Genomic DNA, 24,523 nt, shown 5'->3' on the forward strand with positions numbered 1-24,523 from the left:
TAAAAGAGGAATAAAGGAACAATATAATAAATTTACTGTCTGTAAACTTTTCCCTTTGTAACATTACATAACTAAGGCTTCACAGGCAACTTTACTGTGGCAAGCACAGTAGTTACATTTTGAGCTTTATACTACTCTGGCTCAGCTACTGCCACCATTTTTACAGCAAAGTGAAGAACATGAACGTCTAAAAACGACAATGTTAGTTCTGTGGCAGCTGGCACATTACAGATAAGACTGATTATTTACAAAAGACCTCTTCTTTCCTCACTGCCTCTTCGAAACAAAACTGGTTTGATTTTCGTTTAGAGAGCTTTGCAGTGGGGCAGATTTCTCTGTAAATCAGCTGGACATATTTAAATGGCAACAGTTGCAGCACAGGTGTCATTAGAATGGAATTCGCTCTTCCTTTTCACCCCCTCAGAAAGTCAAGGCAATTTACCTCTTCGGATTCCCCGCCATCCAAAGGAATCCATGCCAATCTGTAAAAAGCAATATTTGATGAGGTAGGCTTCCAGCTGACCCTAAAACTATCTGTTGATGCTTCATCAATTTCCAAATGCTGAGGAGATGGAACTCTTTCTGCAAAATATTAGACAAAAGAAAAGTGTGAGTAAACTATTCTCTGAGACTTCCACAGATTGAAATGTTAGACACATACCATTTTACTTGCAGTTTGTTAAAAAGAGTATAACATGAGAGGTAGACAACAAAGGCACTAGAGAATTCTTTACACACTTACTTGTACTTAGGGAAGTGGGTCTGTAGTTTGGGAAGGGGAGTAGACTACCTATTCTAACTGGACAAACCTCCTTGTCCTCTCTCCACTGATGGAGCTGCATTCAACCCGCAGTCCCTCTCCTTTGCTCAGAGCTCTATGCACCATGCTCTTTCCTTCCATCTCAAAGCAAAGCCCCAACCTCTGCCCTTTTTAGACTCTGTGTCTATTTCCATTTGCACTTTGCATGTGAGTATCAACCTCTGTTCCATACCTATCTTGTTCCTTCCTCTTTCACCTCATCTTTCTCTTTCCTCCCTCAAAGTCTTTCTCTTCCCATTGTTATGTTGGAAAGCATTAATATGTGTCATCGGCTGTTTGTTTGATGCAGAACCACAGAAACTATACAGAAACTATAACTATGCTACACAAACTACAGGAACCTTAAATGCCTTGTATTTTCTCCTTTTGATGTAGTTCATCTGTACATATATAAGGTTCTACCCTTTAGTGCCTAAATAGTTCACTGGTTAAACGTATGATTCAAAACTCATTAAACTTCAGCTGGAGATACAAATGCCATCACACTGAATAATGCTTCAGAATGCTGTGGAGATGTTTTCATGATGTCAAGAGATTACTCATGTGAGTAAAGAGGTAACTGACTCCACAATAAGGGAGCAAAGAAGTCAAAAACACCAATGAAAATAACAGAAAGTATTCCATATATCTGAATTCACAGCCAGAGACACTTGCTGTAACTAATCTTACTTTCCAATAACGTAAGAGAGTATAAAATTTCTTCTTGGAAAGCCTTCAAAAGCTCGGCAATACTCACTTGTGGTAAAGCTGCCAGTAAGCGGTTCAGATTGTCCTTCATCATACAGGGAGAAAATTGCAACAGTATACTCTGTAAGGGGTGCCAAACTTTTCAGAGTATGGGTTGAAACACGACCAACTTCCATCTAGAGAAAGTATAATTTGCAATAGATATTGATCACACAATACATTATCAGTGTCTGAAATTCTGCTGGGTAATAGTCATTCAGAAAGAGAATGTCATGTAATTAGTAGAGAAATTCTGTGAAACTATGAGCAACTCAGGGCCATAAGAGCTGACAAAGTCAGTTAAAACAGACAAACTACAGAAAAGGAAAATTTTGCTTATGACAAACCATGGAAAAGGAAAATTCAGACTTAGTAGCCTAACTCTAGCTAGCATCAGCACTGATGACTTTTTGAGCTATTAAATCCAATCCCTTATCATGGACAAAGACTTCATAAACCGTCACGTTTAACATTTGCCAAGAGACAACATGACAGTTACACCTGGTTTCTCTCCAGGACACAGTTAACTGACTTTGCCAGGGACAAGAAACTCAGAGCTGTATCAACAGCTTATCAGTCCAACTATTCAGTGCCATGGTAGCTCAGCACCGCAGAGGAAGTGCTACCAATACAGAGCAAACAAAAAAATGCCACCTGCTCTTTGAACAGATGCAAAGGAAAAGTGAACTGAACATTCACTTGCAATAAAAAGCATAAGTATTGTGAGCCTGAGATGTTCAAACACCACTGTGAGGAGTACAGTCAGGCATATTATCTATATTAAGGGTAATCAATAGGAAGAGGTCAAATTATTTCTAATTTAAATTTTAAGGGACCTAGAAGAAAGAAAAGACACAAAACATTGCACTGGTATGCTCCCTTCCAAAGCTGGCAACTGTTTCTTCAGGTTCAATACAAATATTCCATCTTATATGGATGAAAGACCAGATATGTCCCAAAAGAAACATAATCACAGATAACTACTATTAAAGACTTTTTTTTTTTTTTGAGGCCTAAGTTATCCATGACAACTTATTTTGTAAGGGATCTGGACTGTTTTCATAATCAAACCCACTTTTTAAAATTTCTGTATTTTTTCAGATTTCTGCATTAATATTTCTGTATTAATCATTCCACCATATTTTTCATTGTAGCACAGAATTTATGCTGCTAAACGGTATTATAAAAGACCTTCAATAACAAGTCATAACTAAATACTGCATAAGCAAATTATTAAATGCAAGAGTGTAAGTTAGAACAACTTGGTATCATCTCAGCACTCTGTTCAAGCCAAATCCTTTTTCTAGGAAGAGAGTTTTCAATACATAATTAGAGCAAAAAATGTGAAGGAAATGTGATGAAGCCTTCGGTCTTTTTGAATAAGCTTGAGCCCATGACATCAAAAGGCTTATCATCTGAACTGAACCAAGAATAAATATTTGCATACCACACATTTAGTCAAGATCATGCTCGGACAGACCATTGTTCACTTGAGTAGTTTCCTTCAGTAGTGCCCCAGCAAATGACTGTTCTGATATGTAAGAAGTTCAGAGTACTGTCCCCCACAAATACATATATCCAATACCAACAAACTCTTCTTTGCACCAAGTTGCAGAATTCTCTAGCAAATCTTTTTTTACAGCTTGCAAGTTGGTAACTTTTGTTTATAAACATTATCCTTACTAATTACAGAAGTTTGGGGAGGTTTGAGATTGGTTAAGGAAAAAGAGGCGCTAATAATTTACCTCATTGGTTTCTGTTCCATCTGTTTTAACATACATGATGCGATAGCCATTTACATTTTTGGAAGCAGGATCCCATGTTAGCTTAGCACTACTGTGTCCAACGTCAGAAAATCTCAAATTTGCTGGTGGACTTAGAGGCACTTGAAAAGAAAAGAGATAAAACCATGAAAGTGATTCCAAGTTTTAGCTGTGTCTTGAAAATAAATAATACATTTTCCATTCAAAAATTTTTATTACTAATATTTCTATTAAAAGACCTACATCAACAGAGATATAAAAGTACTTAAAGGTAGGTAAAATGGCTTAGCTCTTCATTGGCACAGAACTTTCAGTTTTGCTAAATGCATCTCAATTAATACTGAAAAACAAAGAAATTACACTATTGTTCATTGCAGATATCACAGCAAGACCTAGCTTACACAAAGCTTGCAATAAATTTGTGTTAGTATTTGTGAATTAAGTTAATTCAACTAGATCTTTATCCTATATGCATTTGTTTTTTATGCGTATACCAGCAAAAATATTTCTTGATCGTAGTATATTGTCAAAAAACTTTCTGAATCCTAAAAGTTCCTGACATAAAGGTAAGTTTGTCCAAAAAGTATAACTAGCTCAGAAGATTTCCAAACATGCAATTTTTTTACCTTTACTTGATCTTTTCTCTTTTACTACAGAAAGAAGCTGTTTCCTAACAGCAACCCCAGTCAAAGCCATATTTATCTACTATTTATTCCTTGACTGTCATGGGCTGAAGGAAAATGAGGTCATGCAAGAGAAAGTCTCAGATTTCACCCACTTTTCTGTCACACCACAGAAAGCAATTTGTGCTGTCTGTTACTCTCAGCAGTAGGTTCTGTATTAGCCCAACATCTGCTACTTTCCTCTGAATTGTGAAACCTCTCACTATCCCTCCTGCCTTCACACACGCACTCCTCTCCAATCCATGTGGACAGATAAATATCAGCACTTCAGAAGCTGCTTCCCTCACACAAGAGCACATGGGAAAAAGCACAGATTTTAAACCCCTCATATATTATGTGGGATCTTTAGCCATATATCAATTTAGAATCTGCAACCAGCTGAGGAACAGTCAACTTGGCTCTGAGAAGAGAGAAGACGGGAACACACTGGAATTGTACTAAATGGGTTTGCCACACATTCTGGCATTCAGTATATTCCTCTGAGTCTGGTGAAGGGAGTATCACGTGCTGGCTTTCCTTTCTGCTTTCTGTCAGTTGTAGAATGCATTTCACCATCCAGGTCATACAACAAAATGCTTCAGTCTCAGCTCTTTTTTGGAACCAATCTCCTGGCAGCATTGCTCTCAATCAGACAGGCAGTCCTGATGCCAGACTTACGTGATATTTACAGTGAGTCTTGGATGAATCCTCACCCCAAAATGAAACTACACCCCAGAAGGAGCTTGATGATCATGTCTCTGTCTGGCATGGAGAAAGGTTTTGCTACAGTAACCAAGATGATACAGTGTGTAGAATATTATTTACTAAATACAGCTTATCAGATACTACACATAATACTACAGCAAATTTGGCAGATCACTCTTCAGGCAGATATAAACTCCAGGAAGAAAATACTAAGAAGCCTATTCAGAAGTTGTAAGCCAGAAATAACCACTGAAAGAAAGAAAAAAGAAAAAAAAAAAAGAAAAAGTAGCTTAAATCAGAACACGGACAGTGAAGATATTAGTGTTGAACACTGACAGGCGTGATCACCAAGAGCTTTCTTCCTGCTAGATTACCTCGCTGCCTGATCCATCAAAGCTCCTTAGCAGAGACCTTAACTGAATAGCTGTATATGAAAGAATCAATCTTTATTCATATTACAGTGCTAAAGACCAGAGATGGCTGCACTGTGTCAGTCTAAAAATAAATGAAAATTACAGAGTAGTTAGGCTTTCTTTTTTATTCTGGTCTGGTAGCAGCAGTAATATGATGGGCTGACTAATATATGTTACTAGCTTCTGTGATCAGACAGTGGCCAGGAAACCTCAGTTTGTGCCAAAGTATCTGGAATCTGTATGTGATCTTCCATCCAATGTGTTAGTCAGGTTTAGTGCTGTGCAGTCTCCAAGATCATATGGTATGAAGTGAATTCAGGTTGGCACAGTCATAAACTACATAAACTACTGTTTAGGAGAAATGAAAACCAGATTTTGGGCAGATATTAACCAAAAGCCAGAGTGGGGGGTGCAGGCATGGAGGCATGTGTGAGACAAGGAGTGAGACACAAAGAGAGGGAGAAAGGGACAGAGGCAAAAATTCGATCTTCCAGCAGGGAATCCTCTACACTCATTTCAAGTCCACAAACATGCCCAGGTTGCAGTAATTCACTATTGACACTTGTCTGTCTACAAATGACCTCCTAGAGAAGACCCGGCAAACACCATTCCTAGAGCTCCTTCCCCTATTGCTTGCTGACCTTACAAGCAATTGCTCTGGGCTTTCCTTTTCTTAGCATTCACATGCCCGAACTTCTCTCACCTATTAAATGCAAGTCACTTTCACATTGCCCAAGTCTCTCATGCCAGGAGTACAAAACAAGAGGATGCACTCACTCCCCTGCTTGGAGCAATACAGATGTCACTGAATGCAGTCCCAGAAATAGCCCAGTAGCAGCACAATCACTTATTTTCAAATCCTTTGTCTTCCAAATGCTGAGGCTTTTTAGGGAGTTGACATAAAGGGCTGTGTACAGATTGCAGAGGACAGAATTTAGCTGGTAAAATTCTTGCTGCTTATTAAAAACACATCATCTATCATGAGTGCACAGGCACTTTCCAACCCTTTGTTTACCAGAGGTTGGGCAGCAGGGGCTGGACAGAGATCTTGTCTTTGCTTCTTTTCTGTCTGTACTACTACTGAGCCAGAGCGATGACTTTCTCCTTCTGAGCAGGCTCCCCCACACACCTGGTTCTCTAGCTACAGGAGGCTAAACAGAGCAATCTCAATTTAGAGCCAATCAATTTAGAGCTATGTGATGACCTTCAATCACTGTCGGCAAGTTTGGAAAACTGTCAGTAATTCCACCAAGATCAGCATGGGCAACCGTAGTACCACTACTAACAAGAGAGACAAGTTCACAATCCTGTTGCAAAAACAAGCTGTTTTGTAGAAATCCTCAGCCTCTGTAAATTAAGCATTCACTCAGAGAAACTGAAGTACAGTTAAGAGCTCAATGGACTATTCAAATCAGATTTTAAATCAAATGCCTGGTCTAATATGTTCAGAGACTGTTTGGAAGGCCTACTAACACTGAACTGAATATAGGTATGTGCTACCTACATGTAGTTTCTTGTCCTGTAAGGGGATCACTGGCTTCTTCTCCGAACATGGCATAAACTGTGACTGTATATTCTGTATTTGGCAACAGTCCATCCAGTTCAAGATCTGTTGAGGTCTCCCCAATTTTTATCTAAAAACCCCATAAAAAAAAGACATATTATTTCTGAAACAGTTCATAATAGGAAAGAATACTAATTACACACTTGAAATTAGATATGTGATCAAATGCTCTGCTGAGCGTTTGTCTGATACTGTGTCTGCAGTACTTTGCTCAAGATTTGGGGATATTGCACAATAATTGAAACATCAAAATTGTCAAAAAGCCAAAAGCCAACACATAGGTAAGAGGGCTTTAAAAGTCACTACTCATACTAGCAATAACAAAATTGCTAGTTCTCCAGAACAAGCAGCTACTAAGGCCTTTTCATTCCCAGCTACCTTTTGTTTCATCTTCAGTCACAGACCTGAAAATCACATGAAATCACTGGAGGAGCTGATTTCCATTCCCACTGAGGCTCAGATTTGTTGCTGTTTAAGGTGTGTATCATTTTCCTTCTTCACCTTTCACAGAGAGCCACATAGACTGACTATATTTATTTCTTTAGGGTAAAGCTTAGGTCTCCTGAACCACCTAGTTCTCAGGGAGGCCCCATTTTTAACAGAATACAGCACTCACAGCCACTCATTTATCAGACAGCACAAGTCTATACCAGCTTTCAGTAGCTTCCTGCACTGAAAGCTCACATGCCTCTGCATGCTTTTGAGTGTTTTTGCTTGAATGCAGATGTTGTACATAATCTTAGTTATACATACAGAAACTTGAGCATAAAAACTTTAAAATCCTAGATAAGAAGTTCCGTTGGAACTATGCTAGCAACTTTAGAAAAGTCTATTGGTTTCACTATTTTAGTGACAAAAGACTAGACTTTACCCTGTCCCACCTTCTTTTCCTTCTAAATAATGTGTTCTAAAATCACTTTTGATGGAAGGCATTATTTTTTAATTTAAAAGTAAAGGTTGAACAGAACTAAAAGAAAACAACAATGAGGGTCAGACCTACAAATGATATTTACATTTAAAGGCCCTGATGAGAACAAAGGCTAAAGTTCATATTCTTCAGATAGCACACTTAGAAAATATCTTAGTTTTACTTTATTTTCTTTCTTCCTTTGAGTGTTAGTCTTATACAATGATTACAGTATCATCTCATACATAATTTCAAAAGGGTCACTTAAATTCAGTTGAAGTTGTTGCATTTTTACGACAACGACATATAAAAATAACCAACTGGCACTTGCACTTTATTCATAGCCTGTAACATATACAGTACTTGATGTAGTCATGGAAAAAAACTGCAAAGTATTTGCCGATCAAGTTGGAGGTTAAAGGACACGTACTAGTTTATTCTTTAAAAGACTGATTTTTTTAATAACTGCTATACAAATGAAAGCACAATACATCACCTCCTTCTCATCTGCTGCCAGTCCTTCTGTGAGGGGAGCATATAGGATCATGTAACCTGTGGCACCCGCTACTCCGTTCCACTTCACTCTCATGCTGCTCTGCGACACATCGTACAACTGCAGATCCGATGCCATTGGCAAGGCGACTACAGTGGAACAAGAGAGTCAATTCAGTTGTCTCACTTGAACAACCAGCTATTATTCAAAGAGTTTATTTTACCCCAGGAAACACAAAGGCATACAGCTATCTCCACGCATGGAAGTACTGTCTGTATGCTATAACTATGAAGAGATGATTGGTACATAAGAGATCACAGAACTAGACAAACAAGGAAATTATGACCTAAACCAATTCTAATGCCAGGGAAGAGCTATGCCTTACAAAGCATTTCAGCTATTTGTCCTAAATGGCTCTGAATACTTCCAGCAGGAGGATTGCTGTTCTTTGAGCACCAAATTGCACCAATTGCTCTGTTCTGATCTCACCCTTCCTTCTCCCTGATCTGAAGGAGGATTACCAATCGCTGTTGAAGAATATGCAGAGTTGCTATTAGGAACCACTAGCATTTTTAAGGGATGGCTCTTGCTAGGAATAGTTCCCAAGCCAGAGCATGGGTGTGACAGCCATGAGGTACAAAACTCTGGAGAAAATCCGGGATGAGCACATTGCACATGCCAAAATATTTAGACTATAAACTGTTGCATGTTTAAGGCCTGGACTGTCCAAACTGGTTCCCAGGCCTATGTCAGTGGGATAATGCAAATATGGGCAAGATCATCCATTGCAAATCATGGTGAATAATAACCTGGCAAGTGAGAGCAGGCTGAGTGAAATTCAACCAATATTAGGAGGTCTACTTGTGAATTTAAGGCACTGATACCAGAACATAGCACCAATCTGGGTTCCTGAATATTTATTTGCATTTCTGTAACTCTTTAGAGTAGCATTTTGCACTTCCCTGTTGTCCTCACTTTCTTCCTCTCACAAAATACCATCCCAAGGTCTCTTAACTGCTGTTACACCATTTACAGATCCCACCAAAATATCCAGTCACTGGAGAGATATGAGGGAACTTTGACTTCTTCTTTGGAACTTCTAAGTCCCTAAAATGACTGAAAGGGTCTGAAAAAAACAGAAGGCTACTGCTAACTGATATCAAGCCTTTAATATCAGGAACTCAGAGAGACCATAATAAGCTGGATGTTAAGCTGCTATTAAGCTCTTCTTTGCATACTTCTGAAGAATCTGATCTGCAAACAAAGATTCAGCAACAAATTCTAACTACAATCACAGAGCTTCACTAATCTCCTTGTCCAAACAAAAACTGCACCCTGTCTAGCTGATTTCTCCAAGAAATAAGTTTATCCCTTATACTGTGGTCAACAAGCTCTAACAGAGCTCTTAACTCCCCATGTACAACACCAAGCCAGCCTAATACTTTCTTGTTCACTGAGGCCATTCACTCAGTCTGTAAGCAGTGGCAGAACTTCAACCTATGCCACTCTTTAGGTTTCTACTTCCAGGTTGCCCATCTACACTTCCAAACCTTTAATAACCTACCTGCATCCTATTTAAATCCTTGTTCTTGTGTTGATTTATATTCCTATGAATTCCCACAACTCCTCTTATTACAGGGAGAAACTGCCCATGAATATTTTCAAGTGTACTTTGCTCAGAGCTCCATTCAGATCTCTGATACTTACAGCAAGAAACTACATGTTGAGATATCCTGAAGGCATTTGGTTCCACATTGTCTCATTCCTACTCAAACTGCCCCAGAATCAGAGAGAGAGTATCCATCACCTGTCCTTTTCCTTATTTTGATTCTAAAAATCCATAAGAAAAATACCTCCTAACTTGTGACTTGTATTTTATCTCTCAACAGAACTGGAAGATATCCTGGCAATAGATATATTAGATAATATATGTAGATAATAATAGATTAATGAAGAGGTGACTGGAAATAAAACGTGGTATTTTCTACCGGAATTTTCAGCTGAGGAGTTCAGAATCTCAAATATGAATATCTAGTAGATAATGCTGGTTTAGTTTATACCAGTTGTTTTTAGTCAGTTCAATTTATCCATGTTACTAGAATAAACTAAACCAGGTAAAATATATATTTGCAGCAAAATTAAAATGTGCATGGATTTCATATTTATTTCAAGTTAGAAGTAACCATTAAAGTCACAAAATATTCTAATTATCTGTACATTATGCCTATACATACATCCATTCAGATTTCACATACCTGTAAACCATTTTCAGTGTTCTATATGAACACAAATGCAATTGGTGACTATTTTCATCTGTCAGTATCTCACACAAAGGCAGGAATGTAAAGTACAATTTTCCATAATTCTCCATTAGGATAGTAAAAAATACTTTAAAATTGCAGATATTTTAGCATGTGGAGTGATTAATACTTGCACATGTCAGACCATTACTTCCAACACACTATCAAAGACAGATGTATAAATTGCTTGATGCTGCATGACCTTGGGGTATGATTTGATCACATCTCAGAAAGCCAGCAGGACTGGGCTCCGTCAGAACTTGACTGGGTGACTTCAAAGGAATTCCAGGTGCAGTACAAAACAATCCTGTTGGCTCAGTATGTGACTGCTCCCTCTGCCTCAATAAATTAAACAGGTCCTAACATTGTGTTGTGGGGTATAATATGGATGGAGATGACATTTTGGGAGACTGAGACCAATTGAGAAGTCTCAAATAATTTTATATTATTATGTTTTATTTTCAGATTGTGAAGATCAGCACTGACACAGAATCGAATAACCATTTAGTATGAAAGTCACCTCTGGAGATCATCTGGTCTAACTAACTTCCCTGTTCAGTCAGAGTCAGCTAAAGCAGGTTGCTCAGAACCTTTTCTTGTCATGTCAGCCTTCAAGCCTGCGCAATGGATTTTTTAGGTGAGACACAGTGTGTGCGGAACTGAACCCACCCTTTAATCCTGAGGTTCATCTGCCAGGGCCGAGCGAGCTTGGACAGTGGCAGTGAGGTCCTCAGGACGTAGGTTTGATTAGAGTGACCTTCTCTTAGATGGATGGCCTTACAGGGCTAAGCGAGCTCCATCTGCCCGGGTTTGGGATTGGAGTTGTCCTTCTCCTAGGATGACTGCCAGGAGGCTAATGAGCTCATCCTGCCCAAGAATGTATTAAATCTGGTCCTACGGTTTTGATCTGTCTGGCATGGGCGACCCTACTGGAGGATCTCTAGTTGGGTTTTAAATATCTCCAGAGATGCAGACTCCACAACCTCTCTGGACAACCTATTCCACTGTTTGACCACTATCACAATAAAACTGTATATTCTCCTGTTCAAATTTAATTTCATGGGGTTTTAATTTGTGCTTATTGGCTCTTGTCCTATTAGTGGCCCCACCGAGAAGCATCTGGCTCACTCTTCTTCATTCCCTTGCATCAGGGATTTTGACATGACTGGTGAGATCACCTGAGCCTTCTCTTCCCAAACTGAACAGTCCAGCTGTCTCAGACTCTTCTCTTACAAAAGATGTGCCTATCCCTTAATCACTGTAGGCTCACTGTATTCACTACAGTAAGTTCACGTTTCTTGCACTGGGGAACACAGCACAAGACCCAGCATCCAGCTATGGTCTCCTCAGTGCTGAGCAGAGGGCAAGAATCACCTCCCCCAACCTGCTGACAATCATTTTCTAATGAAAATGATTCATTTTCATTTTCAATCATGATCCAGAAGGCTCTGGCCTTCCTTGTGACAAGGGTGCTTTGCTGGTTCACAGTCAACTTGTTGTTTACCATGACCTTAGGTCCTTCTCTGAAGAGCTGCCTTCCAGCTGGTCATCCCTCCGCGTGTACTGACACATGGGGTTGTTGCTCCCCAAGGCAGGACTTCGCACTTCCCTTTGTTGAACTACATAAGGTTAAAGTTGTTTCCCTCTTCACATCGCTTGCCAGATTCATCTCCAAGTTGGCCCCGGCTTTCCTACACTTATCCCTGCAAGATCAGACAGCAACTCTGTACTTCTGTGTCATCTGCCTATTCTTCCATCTCTTAAAAACTTCCTTTTATATCTGAGCTCTGTTAAGAGTTTCTTGATTATCCATGCTGGTCTCCAGTCACCTTTGGTTGATTACCTACTTGTTAGTAGGGACCTTTCTTGACCTTGTAGGATGCGATCTTTGGGTATCAAGCTGCTCGTCTGGATCCTTCTTCTCTCCAGGGCCATATCCCTTCAGCTTCTTCCCAGCACATCTCTGAAGACACTAAAGACTGCTATCCTGAAATCCAGAATTGTGGTCCTCCTTTTTAAACTCCTCCCTCCTCTTAGAATCCTGAATTCCACCATCTCATGATCATTACAATCAAGGCTACCTGTGACTTTAACATCCTCTTCCCCACATCAATTCTTCCTTGTTTCTAAGGACCAGCTACAGCAGAGCACCTTCCCTTGCTGGCATCTTGACCAATTGTGTCAGGAAGTTGTTGTCAAAGCACTCTAGAAGTCTTGCAGATTGCTTTAGCCCTACTGTGCTGATCTTCCAGCAGGTATCAGCTATTAATACACTCCATATGGACATAAGTCCACACATGGACTTCCTGTCTCCTAGTCTGAACTCTAAAGTTCCTCTTTACTTCCCATCCTAGTATCTGTAATATTTTCAAAAAAAAGTAACTGCATTTTGTATACAAATACCCGAAACTGTAAATGTATTGTCTTACAATATCCCAAATCACCATTTTACAGACAGAAAATAATTGAATCATTGATGAAGAAACATACAGTAATCTTTGAAAATCTTTGGAAATCACATGCAGGTATTTCTGGTCCCACCTAATTCTCCCCTCACAAGATCATCTTCAGCCACAAACCTACTTCATAAAGTTTGGCTCCACACCCAAAATATAGGAATGTTCCAATTTAGGGTTCAATACAATCGACTTCGAAGTTCATCCCAGAGATAAAAACTTTCTCAGTGTTCAAATATTCACGGAGAATTTGGACTTAGGAACTTAGCTCGGAATTAATTCAAACTAAAATTAATTTAAGGCAAATGCACTAAAATAATCTAAATTGAAAAAGACTCCCTTCTGTATTTCTTTTTCAAAAAGACGCTTACACAGTTTGATAAAATGCAGACAGTCAAATCTGCAACAAAGATGCTAAAGATACTTACGTGTAGTTTCCATTCCGCGGAGGCCCTCACTAGCAGCATTTGAGTATATGGCAAATACAGCTATCTGGTATTCAGTTAAAGACATCAGGTTTTTCAGAACTGCTGTTGATACGCTTCCATCTACCACAACCTGTTTAAAAGAAAATTTAACTAAATATGCATTAAGCAAACTAACCATATTATCCTCAAATCAATCAATTCCTCTTCCAGGCAATTTTTACATTGGCATTTCTCGTAAAAAGGAAAAAAGGAGACAAAATATAATCTTAGTTCAATCCCTTTGCTCTTTGCCATTCCATTCAATTTTATAAGTTGTTAGATAAAGCCAGAAACTTGTTCCACTGCATTTTTCCGTCTCCAGAATGCTCAAGTCCTACTCAAATAATCACCTCTCTCCAAATTTTGCATGACAAATTGTAAATGTCCCAAAATGTACACACATATCATCTTCTTTTATGAATAATTATTTTCTTAAAACTGAAAATCTGCCTTGCCACCAACTCCTACCTCTTCTGTTCTTGTAAACAGACGGGTGCAGGAGGAATCTACAGAACTGGTTCAAGTAACTGTACGTGTAAGAAAAATGCAGAGATTTTACCCCATCCCCTGAAAGTGCTTATTTTTACACCGTACTCCTTGTGTAAAGCCCACTACAGAAACTACTCCTTTCTGTAGTGGGCTTCAGAGCCCACACAAGGAATTTCAGGGTAGATTTAAAATAAGACCATGGATCTCCTGTCTGGTTACTTGCTGCTGTTGCATTAAAAATTTCTGGGAAGCTTTTCCTCCTGTTACCTCTTCCGGTGGTCCTCCTCGAGTGGGATAGTACACAACCCTGTATTTTTCCACTTTGCCTGGCGCATGGGTCCAGCTAACCCGGAATCCTCTAGCTGTTACCTCTGATGTGACCAAATCCGAAGGAGCCCCAAGTGAAGCAATTGTTCCTAGGTTAGAGACAACAAAATTTTTTTATTCCCTTCTGCATAATGATTATTTGGTGTGTTGTATTTGCTGAAGCTCTAAAGATCATTCCTCATCAGTAGTGTGGCTACTACACACTCACTTAGGTTATTTTCAAGGAAATAAATAAGTCATAATGAGTACTGCACATGGAGTTTCACCGGGACAAAGCTTCCCCGGTCTTTCATAAACCTTTAAATGAAAAAGACAAAACACAAAATTAAGCCTTCCTGTCCTTCCTCACATCACTTTATCAAGACCCTTCTTTCTGGTTTGGTTTTTTTGTTCTAGGTTGCTTTCTTCCCAGTTATGAAAAACATACAAGCACATACGTGATCTTGTGATCTCCTGTGCTCCTCTGAGGATGGAAACTGATATGCTGTCTGTCAGCCAACTGAAGAGATGCAGTGAACAGTCATCTTCTCTGGCAATAATTTCTTTCCACAAAGATGTCTCATCTCTCTATGTTTTTTTCATCCTTTCCCTCTCAATTTCTCAACTGACTACTCCCTCTACAAGACACAGCTAGTGTTCTGTATTTCTTCCAGTCTTCAGGTGAATAAAAGAGCAAAAAGATGGAATGAAGCCTTACTAACACACACTTCTTCATAGCACAGGTAGAAATATCTGTGAAAGACAAGCTTCCTTACTGATATATATTTCCAGCTTATTGAAAAATCACTCAGCATTTCTCTGATATTAAGGAATCAGAAACCAAGAATACAAACAAAATCCACTGGAGCCTTTCAGAAAGGATTTCCTCACGTAGAACTGTTTCTCTGGCAAATTGCAACATTTTTGCATAGCCATTTCTTTCGTTCAGAAAAGCAAAAACGAAATGTAGTCAGTGGAAACTTTTTCATGTAAGAGCAATTTTCTTCATCACCATCTTTTCTTGTGTGTTGAAATATATTTTTTGTGTGTTAAAAAAGAGAAAAAAAGCTGTCATCAGGAAGGGACAAAGCAATCTAAATAGTTGAAACTTCTAAAAACTTATGAGATAATAAAAACAGTAAGTTAGGAGATGGAAAGCACAGCACAAATGTAACAATTCCATGTGCAGCTGTTAAACTAATTTATCCCCAGATCTGTGTATAATAAAAAGAATTTCCTTACCCACCACTTTGAAATAGTCACAGCAGAATGAATTTTTGTATTTTTTGTACTACCAAATACCATAACATTTACCACTATCAAAGACAGAGAGCAAAAGATCACAGATATCAAAGCAAGAATCAAACATACCTAGGATAACTTCCCTGACAATGTACCTTCTTGCAAGCAACAGAATATACAGCATGACTTAAGAGCCAGAAGCCAGCCTAGAACTTAGACTTGTAGCCCTAAGTTCATCATAAGTTACGTTACGTTTTGTTTCTTATTCACCTTTGATTTCCTTTTCCTGTTCCTCTACTCGTGAGCACACTGTTCTGGTAAGACCTTCAACAATGGTATGCATGAAGTTAAAGTCAGCCACATTGTAGACGTGTGTGCTGTCAGGTTCAGAAGCAATCTCTTTGAGTTCATTTATATCTGCATTCTTTACGCCTTTTATCGGAAAGAAAAATGAAAATATTCACAATGAAAAAGAAAAAATCTTGTATACAGAGGGATTGTTAATAAAAACTTATTAATATCCAATTCTATTCATTTTAATGACCAACTGCAGATTGTTGTTAAGATGTTAATTCAAGACTTCCATTTCTGCCAGCACAAGTGGTATCTTTTTAGCTGTCTCCTGATAATGTAGCATCCATATATACTGCTAAATTCCAATTATAGCAGCAATGAATTGGAGAACATATTAAAATACATAAATTAACAATGATACTTACTTGACACAGACAGAAAAAGAACAGTTCTTTAAATTAGAGAGTAACAGATACAAATACACCAGGGTATAATGGGACACAATATATGGATATGGCAGAATACACACCAATAGCAAACAGCTCGATGCCAGCGTCTCGGAGGTTTTTAGCAGGAGGGATAACATCATCTTGGGACTTCCCATCAGTGATGAGTATCCCAATTTTAGATACTCCAGGTCTTGCACCTGCTTCTGGTTTAAAGCTGTTTTCCAAAATGTAAGTTAAGGCAAGACCTAAAACAGAAAATATTTTTAAAGACTTGAAGAGGTGAAAATGTCCGTTAATTTTGCTAATATCACAGTGTTTGTTTTTCCACTCAATTTAAAAATTGAGAAACCTTTTGATGAAGAATAAGTATAAAAGAATTTATTTACTGAAAGATTAAATTGCAACAAGGAGCCTAAACTACAAAGAAAATGACATTTATTTTTAATAGCCAGTTGATCAATCAATGTACTTTAAACTGGCTGTGGTAACCTAAATTGATCTTCCTGCAAATGCATCATCTTTTTTTTCTTACTCTACCAAGCTAGAACAGGAAGTTCCCTTTCCTTCTACCTACATTGCTTATATGAAAGCACATGTTCTGAATAGCTTAGTAAATCCCCATGGATACAGACAATCTTAACTTTTGTTTGTTTGTTCCTTCTGATTTAAAAGCTGAAGAAGAGTTTTATTTAAGCTTAGGGAGAATCTGATTTTAATAAATGCTAAGTATTTAAAGGGAAAGAAGAACAACTCCAGGACATGTCACGATGAGCTCCTATCTCAAAACTCTCTTAAGTGTCCCGCAGCAAAGGTTCCTAACTCACTTTCTTCTAACATCCACATAAAATAATCATGATAATTTACTACTTCCTACCACACAGTAATTTCATTCCTAGAACCACGGTAGAGTCCTTCTGCCCTTTGTCCCTGTGCAATCATTCCTTCTACCAAAATAAAGGCTGTTGCATATTCTTTCTCCCCTTCCCTACCCACTGGAAGAAAAAAAAAAAGGAAGACAGCACTTTACTCAAAGCTATGTCTGGGTCTTTGGATATATCATTCTCCTGGCAAGACAGCCAACATTACTAACTGCTGCTTTGATGACACTGGAATTGTATTCAGAGACTGTCAGGCATCCCCCCTTTATCCATCGCTAAGTGTCTCTGGGGCTTAAGTGCTCTAACTACTCAAAGGTCAATGGAAATCTAAAAGCCCCAGGTGGTCATTTGAAAAGTTAGTACTGCCAGTTGTCAGATATTAAAACAACATTCTTTCTTTCTCCAGAATAAAGTCCTGTGCATGAACATTATGAATGGATTTTGCATTTTCTTCCTAGCAGGTAAAAGATTTTATTTCTAGCACAGAGAGTTCATGTACACTTTGTTTTATGAGACCCTACCCTGATATCCAGTAAAGCCAATGGACAAGAACTTAGAAAAGACTTAAGGGACACTGGATAAAGCCATTAGCAAGCTGCAAAACCCCTATCCTTTTTACCCTTCAAAATAAGCACTAACACTTCTTAGTCTGTGCAGCAGAACATGTTTTTATTAAAAAGAAAGAGCTAAAACATACACTGTACCTGTTAATGTATTCCCTCCCTTATATGGTAGATTACGGACTGCATCCAAAACAGCATCCTTTGTGCCATAGGCATTCAAATGCCATTCGATTCGGGGATCACCACTGTACTGTGCAAGACCTAAAGAACCAGAAATTAAGGTAATTCAGTGGACAACAGAGTGGGTTTTCTTGAAGTATCTACACTTTATGTACTTGATTACCAATACCTTACTACAGCAACCTTACTGTAAGTAGCTCTGCTACTATACTAGAAAAACTGCATTGGCTGACAACAAAAAACCAGTATGAAGTTATTCTGCATGACAACTCCTCAGTTAACTTTCAAAACCTTTTGCTCAAGTGCTAAGTAAATGAGAAGCAAACAAGTAGACAACTTCTTCAACTTCTTCAGAGTTTATTAACAGTTCAAGACTTTTTTTTTTAAAAAAGTTTTACTTAATACACTTTTGAACAGTAGTGGATCACAAATATAACATCTGAGCCAGTTTAAACCAAAAGAAAAGCCATCCACTGGCACATTCTTCCTCTGAAAATTAAACTGCAAGGATTTGAGCTAATGTTGACTGAAGTCAGTAAGACTGTTTCCACTGTTTTTATTTTTCCACTGCCACTGCATTAGCATTTACCTAAGTTGAGGATCACAGTAAATTGTGAGGAATACAAACACTGCAGCAGCACTACTCTTATGATAGAAGTGCTAGTTCCAGACGAGGATGAATCTTGCACAAAAAAAGTAGCATTAAGATGTTAACTCTCCTGAACTGGTAACATTTTTACTTTGCTAAGAAATATTAGGGAAAACAATGGCACCTTACCTACTCTTGTTTTCTCAGATCCCACATTGAAAGCGGAAACCAGGTTTTCCAGGAACAGTCGAACAAGCCTGAAATTGAATCTGCCAATACTCCAAGAACCATCTACTAGTATCACAATATCTGCAATTGCTGGAGTTTTACAGGTAAACAGGCTTCCTGTAAATCATTAAAATTAAAACAATATTATTAATTCAACAATAAAATTGTAACTCAATAAATATATGCCTTCTTCCTCCCACTAAGCTTAATAATTAAAGCTTTCTTCCATAGTCCAAGTGAGAAATAAGCAAAATTACTAAATGTGTTTGTTCTATATTCAGTAATAGAACAGTCTGGCCATTATCTACTCCATTTTTTTCATCAAAGTGTTCAAAATTACTGTTGGGAGACCCATGAAAATAAATCCTTTTCCTAAAAACACAATACTTGAGAAAGAAAAAAATTAACTGCCATATAACACAACCAAACCAGCAGTTCATTTTCATTCCCAATGTACATATACAATTTCAGTCCCAGTACACAGTTCATGACACTTAACCTTAGACACAGACAATGCAGAGAGAGCTACCTAGAGATGCAGACATCCAAAACAGTTGTCAAGGCCCCTTTTACAGTCAACATAGAAAACCAGGTGTTTCTATACATCTCAACAGCTCTGTAGAAAACCATAAGCTGGCACTGTAGATTTGTGAAGTTAGAAGTGAATCTCACCCCTGGGAGTCTAGAGCAAAACTGGAGGTCAGTTGAATCTGCTGTATTAAACCTAAGTAGCAGGCACTCAATACAGCAGAGGTAAAATGCAAAGACCTCAGATTCAAATTCACAGTCTCTAGGAGAATGAGCACCACATGAAGCTTTAATCTTACAGATATACGTAAAACACAAAAATACAAGAGCATTAAAAAAAATGATGAGAATTAGCAGAGACGCATGTTAATGGTCTCTAAGGTTTAACAAACCAATGGGTAAATAAATCAGAGGAAACGGAAGTAGAGATTAGACACAAATTGCACAATAAATCAACTGAGAAATCTAAACAGAAGTGCCAGTTTGAGAAAATGACAGGAAGGGAAGTAAGAGAACAGAAAAGGTTTCTACAACCTCAGACACAACTGCCACATGCAACAGAAGTGTTTATGCGACTGTGAAAGTAAAGTTGCTGAAACAGTGGACACATATTGTAGGGAAGGAAAACAAAGGAATGATGTTACACAGGTATAACAAGCAAGAGCGTATATTTGAAGTACAAATAGAGCAAACTCCCCAACAGACTGACTATAGAATAAGGATGGAAGTAGGAAAGGCAAAGCAAAGTAGGTTAGTAGAAAAGTCATGATGCATCATGAACCATTTAGGGATGAAAATCATGGTCCTGAATACAGTAAAAAACAAATACAGATTACTGAAATAAGCTCCAGTCCAATTTTTTTCATCATTTGTGTCAGGATCCACTCCATAAATTAGTTCACAAAGAATACCAACACCTAACATGGTACTAACAGGAATCACCAAGTACAGTGCTAGAAATTAACTGATCTTGAGCAGAGATGTTCAGCAAATAAAAGAAGTAATTCAGTAAGAAATAATCCAAAAGGTGCTCGCATTAGCTCACAAGAAGCTCTCCTGTTACAGAGGGAATAAACCACAAGGCTAGCAACTGAAAATTCTGATACCATATTATCAATGACAATCTTTTCATTAAATACAAAACAACAGTCTCACAAGCAACAACAATCTGATGTGCAGAAGGTCTTCAATTGGTAATAATTAACAGTTAGATCCATACTGTAGTGCAAATCCACTGAGCATTAAATCCAGTCCATAAAGTTACAGTTAATGTCTTAAACATGTACTACAAATGTTTTTAGAAGAACAGGGAACATTTCCTACGTGCAGCTAGCAGTGCAGAATGAGTTCTAAACACATGACAAAAATTCCACTTACAAAGATGCCAAAACAAATATTTTATTTTAGTTTTTACAGTACAAGACAACGCTATTTGAATTGGCAACACATTTTAATGTATCAACACTGGGGAACATTTAGTAATCATCAGAAAAATGATCTTAAATTGGAAGATAAATCCAATGGAGGTCCAAATCTTTATGTCACTGAAGTCAACAGGAAAAATTCCCTTGATTTCAGTGGGACTTGAATCTGTTTTGTGATTTAATAGGAACCTACTGGTCATGGCAAAATTAATGTTTTAAATATCTTTGCCAAATGAACTTCCTGTTAATCAGTCTGCATTACTTGCAGTATTTGTCTTCCATTAACATGCGGTTCAATTGTGCCATTCTCCCACTGGCCATGATCAGCATCACCAGCTTCAAAAGAACTCTTGGCAAACTAAAATGCTGCTCAACACCAGGAAGAATGAAAGCACTGGACCCCTGATACACATCCAAGCAGCTGTACTACAGCACAGATGTACCTTTTCAGTATTATCACAGCAGTTTAATCATATAGTCCAATGAGAATAACAGGATTTGTGTAGCTGTATTTTCCTTCTCTACTTCTAAAATCTTATGCTGAGTATGAAACCCAGTTATTACTCTGGGTCTTAATCATTTCATACCAACAAGTTTTGCCTATAAGGCTTCTTTAATCCTGCAGTGATGGCTTTGTGAATAAAAGCTTTTATTGTTTTTTCTAAATCCATTCAGCTAGGCAAAATCCAAAGAATAAAGAAAACAATAACGACATTCCTTTCAATATTTTATTTCCACATCATCAGATCAGAGCAAATAGTATAATGCAATTATTTTTTTTGTTAAAGAAACGTGGTTTGATCCAAAATTGTACTGCAAGGTCACAGTGTGAAAATTTGATTCGTTCTTCGTAGGTGGGAGATACTTGTTGAATCTTTTCTGCATAAAACATTTAGGTTTTGTTACTTCTGTACACCCACTATTTGCTTATGTTTTCTCCTTGTTGTACTTAAAAGAATTGTAGAAAGTTCCCTAAAACGGAATAAACAACAGTGAGATATTAAACAGAATAACACACTGATAGAAATCTTTACAACCTGATAGGAATTCAAACACCATGACATCCTAGTTTATAAAGTTAGTCTAAAAGCCACAGTGTGTAGCAAATAATTTTTGCACCCCACTGGGATTAGCCAGTTTCCATTACCAGTTCCTGCAAATGTCTTTTTCAATAATCTCTCCATATAACCATACATGGTCATGAATTCCTGGAGAGTTTGAGCATAATTTTGAACATTTTAACTATCTAGACAGAATTTTAATAGGCAATTTTCCCAAGAATCTTTCTTAAAGGAGGATGACAGGAGAGCATTCCATATAAACACTGACTGTTGAAAGCTTTATAAGGTCCACTACAAGTTTCAATAGTGCACTCAGGTTATGCTTATTTCCCTTTTACTCAGTCACCAAGAAATGAGCAGTGAGAAGGAAGGTCCCACTTGCCTCTGAATTATACAATACTCACCACTTCCAAGGGCAGGACAGCAGGGAAGAGACCAGGTACTAACCAATTTTGCATAGTGTTTCCAAATGTTATTTAGAAAGCATTATTATACTTCAAGTGCTGCATTCCACAACAAACAATAACAGAGCCTGTGATTTTTAGGTAAGCAAAAATAACAGAATTGCACATATCACATAGTTAGAAGAGCTTATATATTTTACAACAGCAGCTGTCTTCAGTGTGTCCACCTACAACTGGTGGAGAATTTTTATGGGGAGAAAGTAAATTAATGGACTTTCTATAACAAATATACAATCTTCCTAGCATTACTTGGCAGAAGGAACTTTCCACTCTGCCAGGAAGCTAACTGAGGAGGCAGGGACTTGGTCTGCTCATTTCTGCTTGTCACAGATGAAGGAATAGGCTCAAAATTTCATCTTCAAAGGCACCAGCATACAACTAAAGGCTACCAGCAATGTTTTATGGCAAGGTATTTGCATAAAATCTGCTTCAGTGTTGCCAAAAATCATATAATCATCGAGAATTTTTGTTGCTTTTTTTCAGGGAAACCTTACGAAGAATAGCCAGCATTGAAGGAGCTTTGCATCTACCAAGTTAAGTTTCCTACTTTTGATTCCTCAAGCCCCCGATGCTAAAGGTGATGCTTTTGCTTGCACTTCCAATATGCAGGTGCTACAGCACTATCAAGACCATGTCAAAATTTGGCTGAGAGTGAAGCCAATGATGGCAATACTGAAAAAAAAGATCCAGTTAGAATTTCCTCGGATAGAAGGAGTGTTATTGGAGCCTGCAAAACATGACCCTTGAGACATCCTATTAAAGAGAATGGAGTGCAGTGAGGCCTGGGAGGGGCTCTGGCAGGGCAGGGGCTGCAAAGAGCACAGCAGGGTCTGCAGGCTTCTGGAAACACCGACCACCTCTCCGTTGGTGCATTTTCTACCCATGGCTGTTCCTTCACACGTGCATTCTGTGAGCAAGTGAGCAATGGCGAAAAACAAAAGTTTGACAAAAAAAACCTGCAAGCCTTACTTAGACAGAAATACAAAACTATGATTTTTAAACTAGAGTAGCGGCTCTTTGACCCTTGGAGTTAATACAACTACTCTTTCAAAGTTCCTTGAAAGTTAAAAGGAGAAGCAGCAAATATAGGCACTGCTACATGGGAGGACTCAGTGCCTTAGACAAACCAGTGCAATTTGCATTCAGTCATGATATGTTTTGCAGAAACACATTTGATATTTTGCCTCCCCTTGCTATGAAACTCTGTTCTCATTTTCAAGAGCCAAAACACACACTTCTGCTAGAAGAAGTTAAGACTGTAATTCTTTCTGAGTCTGCAATATGTCGTTTCCTTTCTTACTCCCTGTCACAGTGGAAAAGTCAAATAATATATGTAGAAGAGAGGAAGAAAGTTCAAGTAGAGGTCAGTAATAATACAGTATGAATAGAAGACTCATTCATGGCATAACAAAGCACAAAACACAAGAAGCTTGTTGACAGAAGCAAGTGAAAAATACCTTGTGAATAAAGCATAAATAACAGAGAACAGCCAGTCCTCCACAGTGATTGACAGCACCACAGCTGAGCAGAAGCACCACTGAGGACAAGGGCAATGTAAATCTACGTCAGCAAAATGTCACTTCTTTTTTAAAAAAAGGGTTAAAAAAATACAGGGACATGAGGCAGTGTTCAGCTCCAAAATTCAGCAACTCACTAGTCCACGCTCCTGACATTGATATTACTGCACTGTGCTGCTTCAATTTGAAGGACTCAAATGCTGGAACATCATTAGGCTGAAAGAGTAGCCCAACAAGGTTAGAAGTTTGTCCACGCTCTCTAGGAAAAAAAAAATAAATTAAGCAGCCAGCCCTTTCCCATGGAACTTATTCTGTTCCAGGAAACCAAGAGAGGCCAACTGGTATGCCTACATATTTGTTATTTGGGGGAGTTGGAATATTAAGACTTACTGAATTTGTTGCGTCCAATCATGTCACATTGGACTGTGAAAGCTGTAGAGTTCAGTAATTTTACTTCTTTCAAAAAGTACACAGTAGTAAGTAAATACTATTTAAAGCATACCTTCTGAATTTAAAGCCACAAAACCAATTAAAGCAGTAGCTGATAACACATTAATTACCTACATATTATGGTGATGATTCTCAAGTGTGAGAGAAGGAAGCATACAGCCATTATCTATGCACATTTATATACACACTCAATGACAGTTGTACTTCAGAAGTAATCACAGTTTAGAAGAACTTTTAGAACTTTCTTCCTAAATCTGAACTTTTTAATTTACTTGAGAGACAAAATAAATATAAAAGGTAACTATGAAAGAATGCTGATCTTTTCTTGCAGACCACTGTTGATTGATAGCACTGAAGCACCTGATGTCTGCTGCAGCTTACCGAATAGCAACACTAAACACTCTTGGTCTGTGCACGTGGATAGAAAAATACATTTTAAAATCCCTCTGCACTTAAACTGAGAGTTTAAAACAGTTGTTTTAATTTCTCTTCCAAAGGGCAATGTGTCAACACCAAACAAAGCACACTGCTTGTCTTTCCTGAAAGTGAAGTTCAACATGGCAAGATGCCGTGTCCATTTATCCA

General features: G+C 38.1%; 1 protein-coding gene across 1 annotated transcript in view; it reads right to left on the bottom strand.

The window, feature by feature from the left end:
• The window catches only part of COL14A1 (collagen type XIV alpha 1 chain), a 114,539-nt gene that overhangs the window by 61,037 nt on the left and 28,979 nt on the right, over positions 1 to 24,523 (bottom strand). Inside the window, exons 6-16 of the mRNA XM_032693881.1 lie at positions 18,456 to 18,611; positions 17,639 to 17,758; positions 16,137 to 16,301; positions 15,584 to 15,745; positions 14,033 to 14,181; positions 13,238 to 13,367; positions 8,057 to 8,202; positions 6,594 to 6,723; positions 3,292 to 3,431; positions 1,557 to 1,683; positions 443 to 582 (exon numbers count right to left, since the gene is read on the bottom strand). Of these exons, the coding sequence (XP_032549772.1) occupies positions 443 to 582; positions 1,557 to 1,683; positions 3,292 to 3,431; positions 6,594 to 6,723; positions 8,057 to 8,202; positions 13,238 to 13,367; positions 14,033 to 14,181; positions 15,584 to 15,745; positions 16,137 to 16,301; positions 17,639 to 17,758; positions 18,456 to 18,611 (1,565 nt within the window). The remainder of the gene's footprint in view (positions 1 to 442; positions 583 to 1,556; positions 1,684 to 3,291; positions 3,432 to 6,593; positions 6,724 to 8,056; positions 8,203 to 13,237; positions 13,368 to 14,032; positions 14,182 to 15,583; positions 15,746 to 16,136; positions 16,302 to 17,638; positions 17,759 to 18,455; positions 18,612 to 24,523) is intronic.

This window comes from Chiroxiphia lanceolata, chromosome 1 (assembly GCF_009829145.1).
Source record: "Chiroxiphia lanceolata isolate bChiLan1 chromosome 1, bChiLan1.pri, whole genome shotgun sequence".
Lineage (NCBI taxonomy): Eukaryota > Metazoa > Chordata > Aves > Passeriformes > Pipridae > Chiroxiphia > Chiroxiphia lanceolata.